We start from the raw sequence: 23004 nt of genomic DNA, 5'->3' as shown, positions 1-23004 counted from the left end.
ACCAGACAGCAAGGATCACTTAAGTTGACATCTAAAGTTGCCAGGTAAAATGAGTGCAAGAATCACTTATATAAAGTCATGGGCAAGCCTTTGAAAAATTTATATAAAGATGAAGACAAACAAATGGAGCCTGATTTTGACAGTCCTTGAAAACTTTGTTATGGAGCTTAATAATTAAAATAATAAGCCAATAAGGGATATCTATTTTTGTATGACCACTCATTAGATGGAGGGTGGATTGAAAGGACAAGGACAAAGGACAGGAATGGAGGTAAGGAAATAAAAATTTTACTGAAATGATCCAGGTAAGATATAGTAGATTGGGCTGAGACATAGCTCAGTTGGTAGAGTGCTTGCCTTGCATGCATAAGGCCCTGGGTTCAATCCCTAGCACCAAAAAAAAAAAAAAAAGAAATAGTAGATTTAGGTGGTGGCAACAGAAATGAAGTGGGCAAGTTCTCAGATATTTAGGAGACAGACAATACAGGAGTCCGTATTTGATCGGATAATACAGTTTACACAACAGGGAGGAAGCAAGGCTAGTTCCTATGTTTTGTATGTGAGCAGTTAAGTGAACAAGGCACACAGAAGAAAAACCAGGCTTTGGGGATTTTAAAAAGTTTGCACATGTTAAGTCTGAGGTGTTTGCATATACAAATGTACAACAGGCAGTGGACATATGGGACTTGAACATCAGGAAATATATCTAGACATTAAAAAAATCGTGTTTTTTTAATCAGAAGATCAGTAAATATTGGAACCATGGTTCCCCCCGCCAAAAAAAAAATATATATATATATATATTTTTTTTAAGAGGATAAGAATGCACAAGAGACTGAAAAAGGAATACCAGAAAGGTAAATGAAGGAACACCTGGACAGTCTATTGTTGCAGAAGGCAGGAATGATCAAGAGTGTTCATACTTCTAAGTCAAGCAACTTAACACTGAACATCATACACCAGAAAAGAAAGACACCAACAGGAGAGCTCTCACCCTTGGTCCCAAGGCAAGACACTTCTATGGGAGGGATGTGATGAACAGTATTAATGTTTTCTGGTGCAGTGCTTCTCAAAGTGTAATGTACCTGGAGATCATATTAAAATATAGCTTCTGATTTAATACCTCTTGGGCAGGGCCTGAGATCTTGAATTTCTAAGTTCCCAGGTGATGGCCATGCCGCCAATCCAGACCATATATTGAGTAGCAAGGTTCTGGTGTGGTTCTTGAAGTAAAAATCATCTGGAGAACTTCAAATCAGACTAGTGGGTGGCAACTCTTACTGAGACTAATTCAATAGGTATGGAGGACCTGATAATGTGCATTTCTTACAAGTTCCCAGGTGATGGTGCTAGTGATGCAGCAGGTCCCCATACCACACTTAAAAATTGCAAAACTCAACTACTGCTCAACAGAGCAGAAAAAAATCTAGGACTTCCAAACACAGTGCAAACAATCAGTATACTCATGTACCACTGCAGTCAGTCTTATCCATTCCAGAGCTTATGCCTTTTATGGTCCCTCCCTAACTCCTTGCTCATATAGCCAGAGGTGGGAGAGGGCCTATACTCATCATGCATTAGCCCCAGAGTCACTGTATTAAGACACTCAATTATTCATTCCCAAGGCTAACTCTCAGCAAAGCGGTGGGGGAGTTCTACTTCTTATTAAAGTCTTAAAGCTTTATCTTGCTTAGTAAAGCCATTTCATAATATTAAAATAAACAGTAGCTGATAAGTAGTACTTCCTTGCTATTTCACAAGTCACATTTTCCCCCAGAGTGAGACAATTTAAAATTAAAAAAAAAAAACAACTTACTGAGTACAATAAGGAAAAATGCTAATTAAAGAGGAATCAATTCAAATATGTACTTAACAAATATATTTTATGTAAGGAATCAATATTAAAAATTATAAATATGCAGTTCCTTCCCTCAAGTCCATAGAAGAGAGAACCCAACAACCATTAAGAAATACAACAAATACCATCTGAAAAAAAAGTTGGCATCATTTTTATTAAAGCAATGCAGCAAATATCTCGACCATTCACGGAGTGTGCTTGTTATGAATACCAATGGAAACAAAAAGGAGAAAAATATCGAAGAGGCAGGGGTTACTAGAAAAGGTTTCCTGGATGCAGTAATTTCGTGTTGGAATTAGGCATTAGATGGATGAGCCACCTTTTCACAGGTGAAGGTCCCAAATGGCAATTCGTCATCAAAATTCAATTGACATCTATTTTGAGTATGTGCTAAGTAAAAGATTTTACCTACGGGTTTTCGCAATGTAATTACTAAAGATATCTATCTAGGTATAAACACAGTAGGTCTCCTCAAAAAGAGACTTAAAATCCAGTTTAGTGATGGAATAACATAGCAGATTCAACACTGCAGGACCATATTCTGGAAGAAAAAAACTGACAAAACAGTGCCCGGGGCACCAGCACTACAGGAGCATCGTAGGAGATGCAAAAGCTTTTTCCGCGGGTACTCTCAATGGCAGTCGGTAACTAACATCCAAGCCCAAATCAGCAAAAGTCGGAGGTTTGGGGCGTCAGGACCCGGGGAGGGGCGCGGCAGTCCTTGCAACGTGGGAAGCCGGGACTTGTCCAAGTGACCTGACTGCTCAATCCGTCACACCTTCCCTTACGAACATCGCATCCAGCAGGACATGGGCACAGGAGGGTACAGGTAGGAAGAAAGTTGGGGGGGGGGGTTGTTTTGTTTTAAATAGCCCACTCCGCAAATCCAGCCTTGGTGGCTCCCAGGCCCAAACAGGGGCCGACGTGGGGCCGCGGCTCTCAATCGTCGGACCTGGAGCGACCCTTCCCCAGAGCGACCGAGTCCCTCCTCCCCTCAACCGCACCTCTTGCTCCAGCCCCGGGTGACGGACATCGGCATAAGCGAACTAATTTCTACCACCCGCTGACCGCGGGGCTTGTCCAGCAGCTCCGCTGGCGGGCTCTTCACAGGGCTGCCAACAGGCTGGGCGGGACCAGCGAGCGGAAGTTCGCGCTTCCTTCCGGCCGGCGCTGCACGAGACGGGGCGTGGCGGCGCGGGAGGGGGTGGAGCCTCCCGTTGACAGGCAGCTTCCGGGACCTATGGGTGCAGCCGTGGCGGACCGGCCTCCCCGGCGCGCCCCTTTCCCGGGGCTGCCAACGCCCCCCGGCCCCCTATTCCACCGTGTTGCACAAAGCTCCACTGCTGCCCAGTCCTTCCTGTCCCTGCCGCGCGCTGCGGTCCGTAGTGAGGCCCCGCCTCCGCGGCCCTCGGCGCCGCCTAGCCTGGCCCGCTTCCTACCCCACCGGAGCTGCGCGTGAGGACGGCTGAGACCGCAGGTCTGTGGCTGCGTGTCGGGCCGCGAGGGAACACGCGGGCGCCAGGCTTTCGCGGAGGGCCCCAGAGGTCTCGCGGGGCGGGCGGGTGCCTGCTGCGTCCTGCCTGGTGGCGTCTCGCGGAACCCGCGGCGACGGCCGAAAGGCTCTCGCGCGGCCCCGCCCCGTCGCGAGCGCAGTCGGGGAGGCGCGGCCGTGGCACTCTGGGCGTCCGGAGGGGACCGAGCACGCGAATGTCGGGCGGAAATGCGGGGTCAGGGGCAGAAACTCCGGAGAGAGCAACTTTGCGGAGCTACCTCTCCGCAGTTGGCCGCACGGGCGGAGGGAGGGCGTGGGCTCGATTCTCCGCGACCACTCGCCGTCCTGGTGAGCTGGAGCAAAGCGCCTGAACTTCAGCAGCCGGCCTCTCCCCGGTTATCTCTCAGATGGGGACGCCAGGTGATGTTGGGGTGTGGTGCGCAGGTAAGCGGAACACAGAGCCCTGCCGCGCCCAGAGGATGCGCACTGCTGTACTAGTCATTCCCACTAATAAAGAATTGCTAGCAGATCCTTTTTGCATACGTTTAAAATGGCATTCTGTTTCGTTTGCTGGAGGAACTTTTGTTTCATAGTAAGTGAAACTACCGCAGTCTAGACACATAATTAGCTGTCTTAGAATTTGTACACTCTGACTTAATATATTAGAATGTGTACACTGTTGTCTTTAAAACTCCTCTCCACCTTAGAGAGGGCATGGTTCTAGGATTAGGCCATCTGGGGGAATAAGCTCATTTCTGGCTGTAGGACATTGCTATACTCCTTTCTCACTGCTCCAGCTTCAGTCTCCCGTGCTTGAAGGCAAAGAACTTAAGTCTGTTTTCCTTCTGACGATTTTTTGAATGAATGAATAAATGAATTGTATCCTATTGGTTGGATTGTTACATAGAGTAAGCTGTTTGCCTTTAGGAATTAATAAACTGTTTAAACAATCATGTCAGGCTACTGATCATATTAATAAGTAATTAGCAAAATGCTACTCATTGTTCAGAGGAGTGAAGCAAGATGTTCTGGGGGCCTGGAACCAGCTTACTCACTGCCACCACACCCCCGCCTCCCACTTGCAGCTTCCAAACTAGGCTGCTGCTCCCTGCCTTAACACCCACTGTTGCTCCCCGGGATAGCAGCTGCCCTGATTGGTACACCCCCGCTGTCATCACCACTGAGGCATAAATCTTCTAGCATGAATTGTTGTAAAGAACACAGGTGTTAAAATTCAGAGACAGAAAAAAAAATGTCTCAGTTTTTTAAAATCTGGCTGACAACAGTTTACTATTAAATCTCTCCCACGTGGTCAGTTCTATGGAAGATACTGAAAATCTATTGCCTGTGGAACTGTAGAATATAACCTGAAACTCTGTAACTGTGTAACAAATTGTATGCTTATGTGCCATATATCTGGGAAGAAAAATATCAGCCCACTTGAAGCATCCAAGAAGGCTTCCTGGAAGGTCATGGGCAGTGGTGTAGCTCACCTGTAATCCTAATCTGGCAGTACCTGTTGGAGAACAAGCACTTAATAGAGTTGAGTTAAATATTTCATATTGTATCTTGAGTGTAGCTTTGAAAACTGATTGAGATTTGGATGAGAATAATGGAAGGGCCTACTAAACAAGGGACAACAGCCCAGGTTGTCACTTAAGTACACATGAGCATGAGGTGTGTTGGGGAGAGGGGACTGGCATATCGATGGGCCATTTATTTCTGTGTTATTTGTAGAAGTGACTGGAAGAACAATGCATGCATGTCTTTGACACCATGATGTACATCCGGCAAAGAAAAGAGGTAAAAACCACAGAAGTTTCTGAGGATTTTCCAGCACAAAAAGAAAATGTGAAGTTGGAAAACAAATTGTCTTCTGGTAGGTGATTTAAATTAAAGCAGTGTTTGGGATTGCTTTTATATATGCATATTAAAATTTCACTTTAATAGGGTAAAAACTAGGTGAGACTTAACTATTGAGGAACCTTGTTCCAGCACCCCTAATAGTCTGACTGCTATTAGATTATATTGGTTTTACAGTTATAATTAGATGAAAGAACTTTGATTAGAATTCTTCATGTGTTGTGTATTCATTAATTTGTGGTTATGCCAATCTGATTCTATGACTCTAGAGTAGTACTTTACCCATCATCCAGATTTTAGTTTATTCCTATTTTTCTGGTTTGTGAATGCTATTTACCATAAGCAGCCTACCTTGAATGAGTTTCTCATTTCATTAAAGTATTGAAAGATGAATAAAAATATTTTGTATTCTTTATTCACAGTCGAATTCCTGAAATTGATCATTTTTGGAGAGGGGACAGGAAGAGTGATCAGAACTTGATAAAGTGTTCACATAATACAGAAGACTCACTAAGAAACACATCAGATAGCATTAATTGCCAACTTTTTGCCTTCTGAGTTGCCTTTCTAACTAAGAATGATTAGAATTTTAAAAGTAAACATGAAAAATTCCAAGCCTATTGGCCATTTTGAATATCTTGACAATTTATATTCTTTGCAGCCATGTCAATTCTTACCAGAGTTAGTATGCATTTGAGAAAGCAGTTTGGTAAAATAAATGTGTACTGGGAGGTCTTGTCACTCAGCTCAGCTGTTAATATCTAATGCATTTTAGACAATACAGAGTAGTTGACCTTATGCAATGCAAATTCGAATTTGTTTATTTGTTTTACATTTAAACACAACTTTGAGGATTGTTTTTTTACTAAAGCAATATTTATTCACATCAGGGAAAAAAAAAAAAACCTGAAAACTAAAGAAAAGTGGAAAAGGAAAAAACACTCCCCCAAACTCACCCATCCCAAGTCTACCATGGATGACCTGTTTAGCTTGTTCTTGGAATATGTACACCAATAAGCATTCATATTTACTTTTACAAAATTGAGACCCACATGCTGTTTTGAAAGTTGCTATTTTTTCCTTATTATGTTATGAACATGTAAGTCAGACAATAAATTTTTAAATTTTATTTATTTATTTGTGGTACTGGGGATCAAACCAAGAAGTGCTTTACCACTGAGCTACATCCCCAGCAATTTTTGTTTTGGGGGTTTTTTGTTTGTTTGTTTTGTTTTGTTTTTTTGAGACAAGATCTCACTAAGTTACTGAGGCTGGCCTCAAACTTGCATTCCTCATGTCAGCTGCTCGAATCACTAGAATTATAGGCATAATTTTAAAACATCATAGTGTATAATATTCCATTATGTAGCTGTACTTGTTGGTGAATATTATGATGGCTTTTTTAACTTTCTACTAATAAAAATAGAATTATGATAAATATCCTTTCTGCTAATACAAATAGAATTATTATAAATATTTATTTAAAACTTTAATTATTTCCTTAGGGTAAATGCCTAGTCTTGGAATTCCTGGTCAAATGGTTTGCTCAATTAGTAGCTTTAATTCTTCTTGCCATATTGCATTTCAGAAAGGTACTAGTTCTTCTACCAACAGTGTTTGAAAATGTCAACTTTTTTAAAAATACCCTTTCCAAACAAGAGTATTAACATTTGTAAGCTACCACATTGCCAAGTTTTGTATTGTTTGCTTTTGTTTTTGGTACCAGGGATTGAACCCAGGGGCATGAGGCTGGCTGAGGGGCCCTGATTCAACCACTGAGCCACATTCCCAACACTTTTTAGTTTGTTTATTTGTTTGTTTTTTAATTTTTTTATCTTGAGACAGGGTCTCACTAAATTGCTTTAGATTTGCAATCCTCCTGCCTCAGCCTCCTGAGCCACTGGGATTAGACACATGCACCACCCTGTGTGGCTTAGCCGAGAGTTTTAAAAAGTATAGCTCATTGTTTTGATTTGCATTTCTTTAACACTAATAAATTTGAATGAATTTGAACATCTTTTCTTCAGTCTGTTACATTTATTGGCCATTTTTTTCTTTTGTGCATCTGTTTCCTACTAAAATATTAATCATTTTTTATTATCCCAAAAGTATCCAGTATTAAGGACATTTAAACATTTTAAAATGTGCTATATTTTTTCTATTTTATATCTCCTTTAAGTTAGGAGGTTATTTTTCCTTTATTTTTTAATTGTAAGTAATCTAGTTTTTTTGCAAGGTTTTAATGTAGAAACTACAATTATAAGTAGATCATCTAGAAGATTATTCACATCCTATACTTATAACCTATTTATTCCTCCATTTAGCAGACTTTATATGTGAACTCTAGCTATTCACCTATGCCAGGCACAGGTCTTAGGCATTATAAATGAATAAAACAGTGTGCATGGGTATGATAAACTCATATTCTAGTTGGAAAAATGAACTATTAGATATAGTGGGGTAAAAAATTAGAATGAAAATAAGCCAGGCACAGTGGTGCATGCCTATGGTCCCAGCTACTTGCGAGGCTGAGGCAAAAGGATCAATTCAGGCCAGGAATTTGAGATCAGCCTGGTCAATATAGTAAGACCCCGTATTTAAAAAAAAAAAAAAAGAGCGAGAGAATGAAATAAGTCTGTGCCTGTGGCATCACAGAAAGGTGCCCTTAACTAGTTTCTGGGGATAGGGATGGGGATAGGGAAGCCTTCACCAGTGACAGGCAGCTGGAATTTAGCTTACTTTATAGTATAAAATACAACTTTGAAATGCTAAATTCCTTATACTCATTTACCTGTTTGATTTTTCTAAAAGGTTGTGCCAGCCGAAGATTTTGGAAGATTCTGTCATTTACAATTGGAGGGACCATTGCCCTTTGCATTGGACTTCTCACATCTGTCTACCTTGCCACCTTACATGAGAATGATTTATGGTTCTCTAATATTAAGGTATGGGGTTTCTTTGTTATATGATTTACCCATCAGAGTCTCCAGTAGTTAGCCATGTGGATGAATGACCTAAGTCAAGATAGTTTTGACATAAAGGATCTAATCTCTTGGGAGGTTTGACTGTAGATAAAAAAGGCTTGTGTTTGTTATTTTAAAATAACATCAGAATTTTTATAATCAAATGAGTTCCCTTTTTTTTTCATTAACTTACTGTAGTTATGCTTCAGTTACTCCAAACTAGTAGTAATTTCAAACTATGAATTGTGAAGGTGTAGTAAATCATAAGTAACACTGTTCTTAAATACAAGAAAATACTATCATATATAATAGGGTTAAAAATTGTTTTGTGAACTTTTTTTTTTTTTTTTTTTTTTTTTTTAACTCAGGGGCACTTGACCACTGAGCCACATCCCTAGCCCTATTTTTTATTTTATTAGAGACGGGGTCTCACTGAGTTGCTTAGCACCTCACTGAATTGCTGTGGCTGGCTTTGAACTCTCGATCCTCCTGCCTCCAACTCCCAACCTGCTGGGATTACAGCCCAGCTGTTTTGTGAACTTTTGATTTTTGATTTTATGTATGTAAGTTCAAACTGGGTCACAGTAAAAAAATGAATTTTTTCCCCCTGTTGTTTGCAAAGGAAAAAAAAGTGTATCTTTTCTTTCTTTCTTTCTCTCTTTCTCTCTCTCTTTTCTTTCTTTCTTTCTTTTGACTGAATTCAGGCGCACTCTATCACTGACCTACATCCCCAGCCCTTTATTTTGTTTTTTTATCTTGAGATAGTGTCCTGATAAGTTGTGTAGGACCTAAGTTGCTAAGAGGCTGGGCTTGAACTTGGGATCCTCCTGCCTCAGCCTACTGAGTTGCTGGGATTAGAGGCATGCATGTACCACCATCGTGGCTGAGAGCCACTGTTCTAAACCATGGAGTTTTAATCTGGCCTCTTAATTATTTATTGGTACTTATGCTTCAAGCTTATTTTATAGAATTTTAAGAAATGTTCTACTTACTTAAGAAATATACCTAAGAGCATATTAATAGCTCACACTTGCCATGCTATAACTCATTATAAGAGAGTGAAGAGGAATTACAGATGTCAATAATGAAGAATCTGCAGACTAATTCTTTATTTAAAACTTTCGTTTCATGCACCCCACTTAACATAGTGCCTATATCTATGGCCACTAAGAGATGGAAGAGAAATAGTTATTAACTCAGACTTATTTATGTGGTATGGTGCTGCCGTTCTTTTTCCTGTTTTGTTTTATTGTTTTTGAGTCTGAATTTTACCAGAACTGCATCCAGACCACAAATAGTAAACTCTTACCTAAACCCTCCCCCAAAATGATGGTTCTGGAATATACCATCTTTTTAAGGATTGATTCTAAACTTAGGAACTCGGGTAGATTGGTTTCATTTCCTTCTCAGCTAACCATTCCCACATCAGTCTTTTGCTTCTGAACCTTTTAGTGAAAATTGCCTGTATGGTAGCATTGCTCGGATTTAAATGCCAAAACACTAAATATTTATATAGCTCTGTTAAATGAGGTCTGAAATATTTATGTAAAGGTAAATATAGAATGCACTCACTGGATTTTCATAGGGGAAGCATTGTTATGTATTGGACAGCCATTTCACAGACATGCCTACCCATTTCTTTAGATGTTATTAGGTTTAAGAACCATTTCAAAATATTTTGTTGAAAGATTTAAAAGATATAAAGTTATGGATTCACACAACATGTTGCAAGATTGAAAGTAGTGCATTGTTGCTTTTAAGAATAACACTTTTGAAGAAAACAATGTAATCTTTTTAAAAGTCAGCCTTTCTCCATAGTTATGTTTTAATGTAACATGTAATCGATGTAGCTATAGATTTTGACTGGTAAACTAAATGTTTATGTATTTGAAGTTAACTTTAAAAAGCCAATGAGCCATCCTCAAATGTCATGGGCTCAGCAACTAATAGAATAGCGTTCGGTTATGGAGTCTGGAGTTAAAGCATCTTGTGTTGTGTGCTTTTAAAGTGTCTCAGAATTTTACATTTAAGGCATAAAGAGTAACATTTTATATTAAAAGTTACATTTCCCATTTGTTAGTGTACCTTGCTACATTCAATAAGGAATGTTCAGCATTACCTCAGAGTCAGTTCTATGCATAACCATTCACCAAATACTGCTGCTATGGTTTCTTAAAGGAAACCTTGTATGCTGTGCTATGATGCATTGTCATCCTGCTGCTCCACAAATAAGCATATGAGGAATAGCCTATGTGTGCTAATAGTACCTTTATACATACAGCAAGGTGTAACCTTAAAGGTGAGGAATGTGCATAAACAATCAGTGATTTTGTTTAAAAATTGGTCAGTACTATTTCTATTTCTGTGCTTTGTATGATTTAACTTTCATTTTAAACTGCACAGAATAAATTAAAATGAAAACAAAACAAAACAAAATCTGGCCACATAAATGGACCTTAGCATGTTTATACCTTTCTGATATTATATACAATTTGGGGGAGGAGGCAGGGGAGCCATAATTTTCATTAAATTTTCATGAGGGTTTATGACTCCATAGACATTATTTTTTAAAACACTGTTTTATTCTGTCTCAACATTTCTAGAACTTCTCTTGATGTTGTTTTCAGAACAAGCATATAACATTACACAAGGAAGATTACACATTGTCAGTGTTCTTGACCCAAACGTACCTTGTTTTTGATCCAGTATATCATGATCTGTAATCTTGTGTACTAGCCATGTTCTACTCACTAGTTGCTTGCAGGGGTAAATAGTCACTTTCAAAGTGAAGGTTGGTCGTCCATGAGGATGTTCAAAAGCATAGATGCAGATCTAATGGCATTTTCAAAAGTGTTTCCTAAAATTCTTTGAGCTTTGGTCTTATTATGGGAATAAGTCCCCACAGAAGACTGCTTTGAATGACACATAATACCAATAACTTCTAGCACATTTGTTTTAAAAACTGATGGATTGCTTTATGGGTAGAACATACATCTTTGTACATATTTTTATGTAAATTATCATAATAACAGAGAGTAGTAATTCTTATCCTTCAGTAAAACGTGGTTGGATTTTCTTGCCAAGAAAAATTTTACTCATTCATGTCTTTACAGTACAGCACTTATAAACAGATTCCCTACAATTAAGGAATGCAGTGCTTATCTATTAACATAGGTATTTTTGAACAAAGGCTGAAATATCCCTCTGTGAGTATTTAGCCACAATAAAATGTTAGCAGCAGTATAGAAAAGAAGCATGTTGAAAGAGATCATATAACTTAATTATGAACTATAAGTTTATCTCTTTAACTTGAAGCTTATTAGTGGTCTTGCTAGTCTCCTTAAATAAGCATATTGTATTATCAAGAAACCTGAGCCTCCTTGATTTTTCTCTTTACTTTCACTGGGTTAAGGAAATAATTTTACTTTTACACAGTATTTATTGAGTGCCTATTCTGAGAACATTGAATTGAACTCTATAGGGAGCATGGAAGGAATAACAAAGACTTCTAAATTTGCCAGCAAATTTTCTAGTATAATAAATGAATTCAGTAAATATATATTAGGCACCTTACAGTGTGCCCACAGGCTCTTTCCTTATGGTAACAGTACCACTGACTAACAGTACCACTGAATAAGACAAGGCTTTGCCCCCAAGAGGCTTGCGCTCTTGAGCATACAGGCAAGTATCCAGACAGTTATAGGACATCCCATGTCAACGGTATGATGGATGGGACAGAGAACACTGGGAGCACAGAGGATGGGGCAGTCTGATTGGACTATGGGAGGACAGGGAAGATTTTCTAGAGGAAGTGATGGTTAAGGAGACCTGAAGCATGAGTTAACAAGGCACACTAAGGAGGAGAGGTGATTGTCATAGAAGAGAGCCATTTACAGGAAATCCAGAGGCTAGAGAGCCTGGATGTTGGATGTTGGCCATAGTGCAGCAAGCCTGAATAGATGAGGATAGACCAGGAGTGGTAACAACCCAGATCACAAAGGGCCTGTGCTTTGTGTCCCAGAGAAAGAGCTCTGAATAAAGTAGTGAGCCCCATTTTAGTGATGTCATCATTTTGGTATTTTAAAAGGATGGCTCAGGCTACAGTGTGGAGAGTAGATTTGAAGAGGGCAAAACAAAAGTCAGAGGAAGCTGCTGAGATATTCATGTTCTGCAGATTCAGTAAGATCTGAATATCCAATTAAGGTATTCAGTAAATGGTCATCTTCTGTGTGCCAGATATTCTTCTAGGCCCTGGAAATACAGTATTGAATATGATGTGGAACTTAATTCTGACAAGGAAGAAAAAAATCAAAATAAAAATAAGGTGTGGTGGAAATCAAACAGGATGAGATGGTTGCTAGACAGCTGCTTGGAACTGAAGAGTGAAACAGACCACTTCAAGGACGAGGCACGTCCTAAATGTTGAGGAACAGCAAGGCAGAGACCTGTGAGAACAGTCAGAGCAGAAGAAACAGCAAGCCGCAAGCCTTAATGTAGGAATAAATTCGACAAGTCTAGAATCAGAGAGAAGGCACCTGTGGCCAGAATTCTATGAGCAATGAGATGAGTGATACAGGAAAGGCAAAAAGCCATCATGTTGCGTGTCATAGCCTGAAGGGAACTGGAGAGAAGTGACTAGAACTGAGACTTCTCAGTTAGAAGGATGTGTGATTCGGTGCTTACGTAGGAGGGGATTCAGAGGGAGGAATGGCCCATGACAGCCTGCTTTGTACCTTGAGCTGCTAGATAGGTGGATGCACATGTCATTCGCTGTGACAATGAACTCTGTGAGGAGCTGTTCTGGAGAGTGCAGTGACTTATGACTCCAGCCACTCAGAGTTAGGACAAGCTTCACAGAGTCCACAAAACTGCCCCCACTGCAGACAGTTTGGAGGTCCAGGTGACCCTCAGTTCTGAACAGCTATCAATCTGTAGTTCACTAGAACAACTCTGGAGAACTTGGGTAAGCATTACACTTAAAATTACAGTTTTGGGCTTGGGGATATAGCTCAGTTGTTAGAGTGTTTGCCTTGGATTCACAAGGCTCTGGGTTCTATTCCCAGTACTAAAAAAAAAAAAAAAAAAAAAAATACAGCTTCTTTGTGGCAAAAGGATGCCAACTAGAACCAGCCAAAGGAAGAGACACAAATCAAAGCTTCCATTGTCCTTTTCCTGTGGAGTCAGACTGCATTACCCCCTTGGCACTTCACCATGTGACAATATGTAGAGTATTGCAAACTAGGGAAGCCCTCCTGCATGTCAACATATCCAGCTTTCAGTGGGGTTTCATTGTGTAGGTGGAATTGATTGAATCATTGGCCACAAGGTTGATCTCGGTCTCCATTCCCCTCCTCCACAGGTTGGGCTGACACCATATAGCTCAGAGTCCTCTCGATCCTCTATCCACTGGCAAGGCCAGCCTCCACCCTGGGTTACCTGTTAGCACAGCTGTCAGATGTGGTCTGCAGAACACGTCTCAAATAACAGAGACACTCCTGTCACTCAAATTCCAAGTATTTAGAGGCTATTTCCTAGGAACTAAGGACAAAGAACAGTTGACTGCTTTATTCCTAGGGTGTAGAGGTTACCTCCCAAGACCTGGGGACAAAGACCAGCCAAATTCTTTATTATACAAAGGGCCAAGGCAGAAATTGATGAGTTCAGGTTTGCTTCTACTGGAAGGCACTTTCAAAGCAGTCCAAGTAAAGACAGGGAGTAAGGGAAGCTGGGTTTATGGCTGTGAAGGCAGGAGCCCATCTGTTTGGGAATGGACATTTTCGTATTACCAGCTTGTAGATGTGTGGGCGAGATTGTTTCAGAAATGTGTAGCATGAGAAAAGAAAGAGAACCAAGGCCAGCTTCTGTCTGTGCCTCAGATGCCATCTGGGAAGCCATGAAACTGGCATATCCTCTAACAGGTTTCTCCCCACCCACCACCCTGTCCTCTAAAAGCTACAATTGAGCTCAGAGTCTTAGTGAGTCTTTTTCTTTTATTCAGGAGGCACCTCATAGCACAGACCCCCTACTCCCCATTACAAGAGGGGTCCTCTGATGTGGTAACCATTTCTCAAGCTTCATACCTCTGCATGAACATTCAGATTATTTTTCTGCTTAGATGATCTATTCTTTATTGTCTAATCAAACTCTCTGGAATAAAGGGTCTGTTTTATTTCTGCACTGTCTCCTGTAGTAGGCATAAGCCACATATGGCTACTGAGCATTCACAATGTAACTAATGCAACGTGGGAACTTTTTATTTAACTTTTATTTCAACTTCAATTTTAAAATGTAACTTCATTTTAACTTCAATTTTCTGTCTATAAAAATAAAAATTATTACCATTACTGATCAGGGACCTTACTTAGTCAAAGGAAAAGCTCATTTTCAGAGCATATAGATCTTCATAAATTAACTAAAAATTTACACCATGTTCATAATGTGGAATTAGGGAATCTTTGGGAAAGGTGAATCTGTTTTCCTTTCATATTTGTGGTTTGTAACTTATTCTTATCAAAATTACTAGACTTGTTTTTAATAAAAATCCTTTGGTTTTATTTTGAATACCTTGAATCAAATGTACTTATTCAGAGAGTAAAAAAATTCCTTGTAAAATAATCAAGTCATACATTGAGTTTTCAAATTCAAAATGATGTTTTAAATGTTTGTTGCATTGTTAGTGTTTGAAAAAACAGGAACCCTGAAGCAGCATCTTGAAGGAAAATATACTGGTTTAAATGGTTATAGAAAATTTGTATGTTGTATTCTTTCTCAGCTTATTTTTAAATTAAAAAAATTATTTTCCTACTGTCTTAACCAATGTGTTATATTCCCCTTGCTGGGAAATTGAAGGTATTAGAATTAAAAAAAAAAAATACTCTTTGTTGAATGCCTGTTATGTGCTTGGCACCGTTTAGGTACATTTGTACATATTTTTACTTAATCTGGCTATCTCCAGAGCCCAAACACTTCAGTTCTAAATTGTCCTTTAAATGCATCCTGGTTTTTCACTGCCCTTTAGTATAAACAAAACAAACTAAAAGGGCAAAGCGCATGTTCTTGCTTGCTGTTGCTGCCCTTAATGCCTGGCACATTATCAGTGCTAAGTAAATAACGGTCTGTTTGGAGTAGAGTTGACCTCTGGGGTTGTGAGCAGGAGGGAAGGCAGAGAGGGGGAATCCACTGGCTGCTGTGAAAGATCCGGCTTGGAGCTGGAGCAGAGGTGCAGCTTGTGGAGCTCGCCTCCAGGGAGAGGACGTCCTTGGTGCTGACAAGCGGGGAAGCGAGCCAGGCACGCATTCTAATGATTCCTTTTTAGTAGATGCTATAGTGAAAAATCGATCTGGTCTTCCCTCTTTTTATTTAACAAATATGTATTGTATTTTGTTGTGGTGGTTCTTGTACAAACTATGCTGTGGCAGTGACACAGATTTTAAAACAGAAAACACTGCTTAATCCTCACTACTCTTGTCAAGAATGTTTTTAGGGCTGGAGATAGAGCACAACTGGGGAGCACTGAGCTAGCAAGACTAGGCCCTGGGCTTGATTCTTAGCCCTGTTAAAAAAAGACCTTCCATTCTTCATCCTATTTTGTGTGTGTGTATGTGTGTGTATTTTTACTTATAACCCTAATACAGTTTTTATAATTTTAATTTTTCTAATGTTATGTTTTCCAAATATAGTTTCATATCTTCATAAAGCTTTCATAGTAATTTTGTAAATAATTATATAATTTCATATCTTTGAAATTTTTATAATCTTGTTATTTTACTATTTCTGTGCTTCCCAATTTGGGGGAGCTAGAGTTTCTAATTGTGGTGTTAAACTCCTAAAATTGCTTATTTAACGTCTCACTTTAAAGTGGCAGTGTAAATATCCTCCTTTCTTGGAATTAACTCAGAGCAATTAAAGAGAATGAAGATAAGATTCCATCTTTCTCTCTCTCTCTCTCTTCTTTTTTAATGTTAGAGATCAAACCTAGGGCCTTGCACATGCTAAGTACACGCTCCTCTACCATTGACCTGTACTCCCAGCCCAGAGCCCATCTTTAATGAAACTAAGAAAGGCCTGTAATATGGATTGCAGCCAAATCCATTAAAACTCAAAGAAGTGTAAAAGATCCTGAAAGAGGATTCTCCAGGCTGTAGATTTCAGAGAAACTGGCAAAACACAGTCCTGTAGTGTCCTGAAGGGTAAAACCACCAGTCCCCTAATTAGGCCATGGAAATGGGTGTGAGGAGTAATGGCAGAGGCTTCTCCTTGTGTGCAGGAGGAGCATGCCAGGCACTCTGAAAAGTCATCACTGAGGCAAGCCATATTTGTAGGAAGTAGAACTTAAAAGGCTAGGAATAAAGTTATAGACATGACTTAGAATCTGAAGAACCCTGAAGCTGTCAATCTCTAAATTAAGAAAAATACTTAAAAACTGTCTTGTAAACTACCCTATATCCTAAGGTATATCTTAACTGGCCTGAGTTATATCTCTCACTCTCCCCTACGTGAGCTTGCTGCATTCAAGTAGTTGGGTAGTAAGAACTTGCCATGCTCAGAAAAGATAAATAATTGGGAAGGATTAGCACAGGTCTATAGAATGATACTGTCAGAAAAGAGGGAAGGGCGAAAGAAAACAAGAACCAGTGGTTGATGACGAACAGTCACCAGAGAAATCTTACAGCAGAGACATGAAAATTATGACCAAACGTCATAGAGGAGAATTAAGTGTTGGCCACTGTGGAAGATGAATTCTAAGAAGAGACTCAGGAAGGTGTATACTTTCTAGATGGAATTATATGAAGATAACAAAACTTAAACAAGAAAGGGCATTTGAAAGTCTAAGCTGGAATTGGTGGCATGTGCCTATAATCCCAGTGACTTAGGAGACTGAGGTAGGAGGATCCTAAGTTCAAAGCCAGCCTCAGCCATTTAGTGAGGCTCCAAGCAACTTAACAAGACCCTGTCTCAAAATAAAAAGGGTTAGGGATGTAGTTCAGTGATTAAGCACCCTTGGGTTCAATCCCCAGTACAAAAAAAAAAAAAAACTAAATACATATCATGATCATATTGGGTGCAGCTCACCAGAGACCAAATCTGCAGAAAGCCCAAAAAGTTTGTTCAGAACTGATGATACTAAATAAAACTAAGCAAAATTTTAAAAATTAAAAGTATTAGAGACAAAGTGACAGCAAAGGAAGACAACGAACAGCAAACATGCATAATTTGTGTCCTAAAAGCAGAGAAACAGTGAAAAACACACACATACACACACACATATACATACAAAGAAATTATTCAAGGAAACTTCTCCAAAATAAAACAAAATTTGAAATCTACAAAGTAAAAGAGCAAAGTGGGTCTCAGAAAAATATTGGCTTAGAAAAATCATCAGCATAATTTAGCTTGATGAATTTGCAGGATTTAAAGAAACTTCTGGGTATTACACACATAAAGATCAAGTTACCCATAAGGGGAGACAGCAGTCAAACTGGCTTCCAAATTTTTCATGGTAACATTTAATGCTCAAAGGCCACTGAGTGCTGCCTACAAAATACTTTAAGTGATTTCCACATTTTAATCTATTCATTCCGTCATGGGTAAAGGCAGTGTACAAATTCCTTACATCCTTAAAAATATATTATACATATATATGTATATATATTTAAGAACACTTGAAAAATTGGAAGAAGAAAATCCAGCCGAGAGATACTGTAAAACAAGGGCAGAAAAGCTGTCCGTAGGTCTTAATTTTTATTTATTTATTTTTGTGGTCCTGGGAATTGAACCCAGGGGTGCTTTGCCACTGAGCTAAATCCCTAGCATTTTTTTTTTTTGAGACAGAGTATCACTAAGTTACCCAGACTGATCTGAAACTCATGATCCTCCTGCCTCAGCTGGAATTATAGTTGTGCCATGGTTAAATTTATTTACTCTGGGACTGAGACTAGGTAAAAATGATGAAACAGAGCTAGGGATAATCTTTAATACTGCAAAAAAAATCACAGGACAAAAATATTTGATATAAACAATTTAATAACATAATATGTTAACATGTAATAATATTATAATTATATAATGTAATAATAACAAAATAATATAGAATAATACAAATTAAGAAAGGAAGGGAAAGAGGAGGTAAAAGATCATGGGGAAATCCTGATGTCTCTTTTGTAGTTAGAGGTCAAAAAATTCTATTTAAAACTGATACAAAATAGAGGAATAGTATATATAAAAGAAGACACTAAAAAAAATAGTATCAAGGGCCAGAGTTGTGGCTCAGTGGTGGAGCACTTGTCTAGCATGTGTGAGGCACTAGGTTCGATTCTCAGCACTGTATATAAATAAAATAAATAAAGGTCCATAGGCAACAAAAAAATTTTTTTAATTAAAAAAAACGCAAAGTACAGCTGGGCAGGAGACAAATGTAAACATCATTAAATTGTTATTACTTGTTATGAGAAATCAGTCATACTAGGAATAGAGATAATTAAGTTATAGTTATGAAGTAACCCCTAGAGCAACAAGGTAAGCCTCCCAAATTAAAAGAAGCATGCAGAGAATATCAAGCAGACACAGGTCACGTAGTGAAAGATTGGTTCCAAAAAACATGACACAAAATATGCCAACACAAATGTATCCAAACATTTTCCTTAATATTTTTTTTTAGTTGTAGATGGGCCTTTATTTTGTTTATTTATTTTAATGTGGTGCTGAGAATCAAACCGGTGCCTCACACATGCTAGGCAAGTGCTCTACAACTGAGCTACAGCCCCAGTGCCTCCCAGACATTTTTATACAACTAAATACAAATGGCTTTACTTACCTAATAAAATTAAAATGCTGGTTCCTATCTTGGGATAATGTCATAGACTCAGGGTAACCTCTTTTGTTAATTTATTCATTCATTTAAATAAAAGTTGTCTCTAACTAAAACAAAATAAAATTCTCACTAGAAATTTAAAAGTATTTCTTAAATAACTCTTGGATCACAGAAGAAATTAAAATTGAATTTATCAAAATTATAAATGAAATCTAGAAAAGGATGAAAATACATTTTAGGATTATGGAATACAGATAGAACAGTACTCGGAAGAAAATATGTAGCTTTAAATATATCATGGAGTAAGAATGAATAAGCATAAATGAATTAACTATCCTCTGAAATTGGAAAGTAAAGAAAATCTAGTAACAGAAGGAGGGATAAAGGAATAAGAAGAAATAAACTAGAAACTAGGAAAGCATGTCATAAATAAATGGTTATTTGGTGAAAACTAAAACATTAGTTAACCTCACACACAAAGGTGGGAGGGAGATGGTTAGGAAGTTAAAATGTCAAAATGAGAAATAATTACAGAGATCATGAGATAACAGCAACTAAGAATAACTACCGATACCATGACGTAGGAAAGAGCCACAGAAGACTGTTTTGTTTGATTCCATGCAAGTTAGAGGTCTTGGATGAAGCGGATGACTTTCTCAGGTAATGTAAATTACCAAGAGTGACTCCAGAGAACACAATTTCTGAAGATGTAATAGGGAAAACACCATAAAGAGCTCCCATCCCCTACCTCTAAAAATACCAGATCCCACTGATTTTGTGCAGGAATTTTGCCAAACTCTTAAAGAATTAAAATGCTCCAGTACTGTTTGAACCATTCTAGAACACAGAAGAGGAAGAAAATTTCAGAAACAAAAGTAGACAGAACACTTACACCTAAACTCTAATCAATTCTCCATACAGCAGTTACCTTCTGTATAGTGGCTGAGAACACAGAATTAGTGAATACTGAGCCATTACTGCTAGAGGAAACATGTACATGCCTGTGTGTGTATACGTGTTTACATATATAAACATACACACACATCACACAGAGAGTGTAGTCTGAAGTACTGAAAACTCATCGATTCTTCTTATTTTACAAAAGAGAAGTTGAGGCTCATAAGCATTAAGTAACTTGTCTGAGGCCACCCTGCTGATCTTGCTAGTGTTGGGATTCAGATCTCATCTAGCTGCGGCTTTTCACGCTGGGCTTCCCTGACCTTTCTGTCTTCATCATCTTGGCATCCCTCATGAGAGCTGAAGAGAAGACGCTAACCACAACTGGGAACCATGAACACTGGGCAACTTGAATTTTTCACAGTTCTGTTCATGTCTGTCCACAAATGACTGCGGAAAACACTACAACTTTTAATTTTGTTGAGTTTATCATTACAAGTAAATTTTAGTGAGTAGGCAAAATTGCAAATGAGTCAATGAATAATGAGAGTAGATAGTATATAATCAAATAATATTTAAAGAATGAAACTCAGAGGCAAGTCCTACTTATGAATGTTAAAGAAAAAAATCCTATTGCTAAAAAAGTGAATTCAGTAGCACATTAAATATATGACACCCTATGAACAAGTCATTTTGATGCCAAGATTGCAGAGGAAATTGTTGGGAAACCTATTCACATATTTATCTGCCATATCAGTACTGCAAAAGACACAGAGTATTTGAAAAAAAAAGTATTATCATCCCCTTATAGCATGTATAACTTGAAAAATGAAGATACCAGTTGAGCCCACCACATCAGTAGAATAAGGGAGAAAAGCTATGCAGTCATCTCAGATGACACAGGAAAAACATTTGGCAAAATTCAGTATCCCTTTAGGTGGATGTGTAAAATCACTCAACCAACTAGGAACAGAGGGGAACTTCAACCTCACAAAGGGTGTCTGTCCCAAAACCCTCAAGCTAACATACTCAATGGCAAAAAGACTGAAATCTTTCCCTCTAAGATGGGGTACAAGAAAAGAGTATCCTCTCTCTCCGTTGATATCACTCCTGGGAATTCTGAGGGAACTTAGGCAAGGAAGAAGTAGAGCTGTAGATGACATGGTCTTGTATATAAAATCCACTAAAAAGTCATTTATATTAATAAGTTAATTCACCAAGATTGCAGAACACAAGACCAGTGTACAAATATTGTTTCTATATAGTAATCATGTGTAAACCAAAAATGAAATTAAGAGAATGATTCTGTCTATAATAGCAATAAAAAGGATAAAAGGAATAAATTTGACATGAACTTATACCATGTTTGTGAATCAGAAGACAGTGTTATTAGGAGGGCAGCATTCCTTGAGTTCATCTACAAGTTCAATGTGATTTCTTTCCTAATTCCAGGTGAGCTTTTCACAGAAATTGACACACTGATCCTAAAATTTCTATGGAAACTCACTGGCTAGTCACATGCAAATTGAAGTTGAACCTCTTCTTCACACCATACACAAGAACCAAAATTTAGGTCTTTAGGTCTTTTCTAAAACTATAGAACATTTAAAAAGAAAATATAAATAAATCTTCATGGCCTTGAGTAGGACAAGACTTCTTAGAAACAACAATGAAAGCACAAATGACTAAAAGATGTTGTTTTCATCAAAATTAGAAATTTCTGTACTCTACAAATACACTATCAAAGAAAATGAAAGGCATCGCACTTAGAATGAGAGGAAGTTTTTACAACTTTTGTATCTGCTAAGAGACCTTAACAGAGAATATATCAAGAGCTGTTATAAACTCAGTTTAAAAAAAAAAAAAACCAGTTTTTAGAATGGGTACAGGCCTTGAATAGACATTTCTCCAATTCACTAAAAAGTGCAGGAAAAGATGCACCCCATCATTAGCTCTCTGGGAAATACACATCACAGTCACAATGTGGGGAACCTGCTGGCCAATCAGGTGACTCTCATGGAGGCAGCTAGTGCAAGACTGGGGAGTGCTGAGCCTCGTGTAGTGCCCTACACTGCCTAGACCAGTGAACAACACAGTTGGATGGCTAAAGGTGACCCCAGGAAACCAAAGGGCAAGATGTCTGCTTATGCCTTGTTTGTGCAGACTTGCAGAGAAGAACATAAGATAAATCCAGAAGTCCCTGTCAGTTTTGCAGAATTTTGCAAGAAGAGGTTTGAGAGGTGGAAGGCAACATCTAGGAAAGAGAAATCTAAATTTAATGAAATGGCAAAAGTGGATAAAGTACGCTATGATCAGGAAATGAAGGAGACCAAGGGAGGCAAGGAGAAAAAGGACCCTAATGCCCCCAAAAGAGCACCGTCTGGATTCTTCCTGTTCTGTTCAGAATTCAGCCTGAAGGGCTGGGGACGTAACGCTTACCTACCATGTGTGAGGCACTGGGTTTGATCCTTAGCACCACAAAAAAAATAAATGAGGTGAACCAACCCAGATTCCCTTCAATAGATGACTGGATAAAGAAACTGTGGTATAGATACACAATGGAATATTATTCCACTTTTTAAAGAGAATAAAATCATGGCATTTGCAGGTAAATAGATGGAGTTGGAGAATATCATGCTAAGCAAAGTAAACCAATCCCCAAAAAACAAAGGCCACATGTTCTCCTTGATAAATGGATGCTGATCCATAATGGTTGGGGGTATGTGTGGAGGAACTTTGATTGGACAAAGGGGAGGGAGAAGAGTGAAGAGGACCATGGGGGTAGGGAAGATGGTGGAGTGAGACAGACATGATTACCCTAGGTACATGTATGACTGCACATATGGTGCAACTCTACATCGTATACTACCAGAGAAATGAAAAGCTGTGCTCCATTTGTGTACAATGAACTGAAATACATTCTGCTGTCATTTAGAACAAATTTTAAAAAATAATCAATGGGGAAGTTACATGACTTTAAATTTTTTTGCCAAACATTACAGACTGTCTCATATCTATTATAAAGTAGAAAGATAGATAGATAGATAGATAAACAAATAAAGGTATTGTGAAAAAAAATTCTGGGGAAAAAAAAAAAAGAATTCCAACCCAAGATCAAGTA

At 38.6% G+C, this 23004-nt stretch overlaps 1 protein-coding gene across 4 annotated transcripts in view; it reads left to right on the top strand.

Annotated features, from left to right (window-relative positions):
* The first annotated feature begins 2555 nt into the window (after positions 1–2555).
* Dpy19l3 (dpy-19 like C-mannosyltransferase 3) overlaps positions 2556–23004 on the top strand; it is an 81364-nt gene continuing 60915 nt past the window's right edge. For 2 of the 4 annotated variants that reach the window (XM_078032206.1, XM_005330639.5), the window contains exons 1-3: positions 3085–3335; positions 5088–5229; positions 8025–8158. In XM_078032206.1, coding sequence (XP_077888332.1) covers positions 5109–5229; positions 8025–8158 — 255 coding nt within the window. In that variant the 5' untranslated portion in view covers positions 3085–3335; positions 5088–5108. Of the gene's footprint in view, positions 2688–3084; positions 3336–3420; positions 3795–5087; positions 5230–8024; positions 8159–23004 lie in introns of those variants that run through there. The other 2 variants (XM_040280156.2, XM_021730062.3) reach the window with 2 other exon arrangements.

The sequence above is a fragment of the Ictidomys tridecemlineatus genome, chromosome 15 (genome assembly GCF_052094955.1).
Source record: "Ictidomys tridecemlineatus isolate mIctTri1 chromosome 15, mIctTri1.hap1, whole genome shotgun sequence".
Lineage (NCBI taxonomy): Eukaryota > Metazoa > Chordata > Mammalia > Rodentia > Sciuridae > Ictidomys > Ictidomys tridecemlineatus.
Note: the sequence above shows the minus strand (reverse complement) of the source record. Positions and strands in the feature narration are given on the sequence as shown.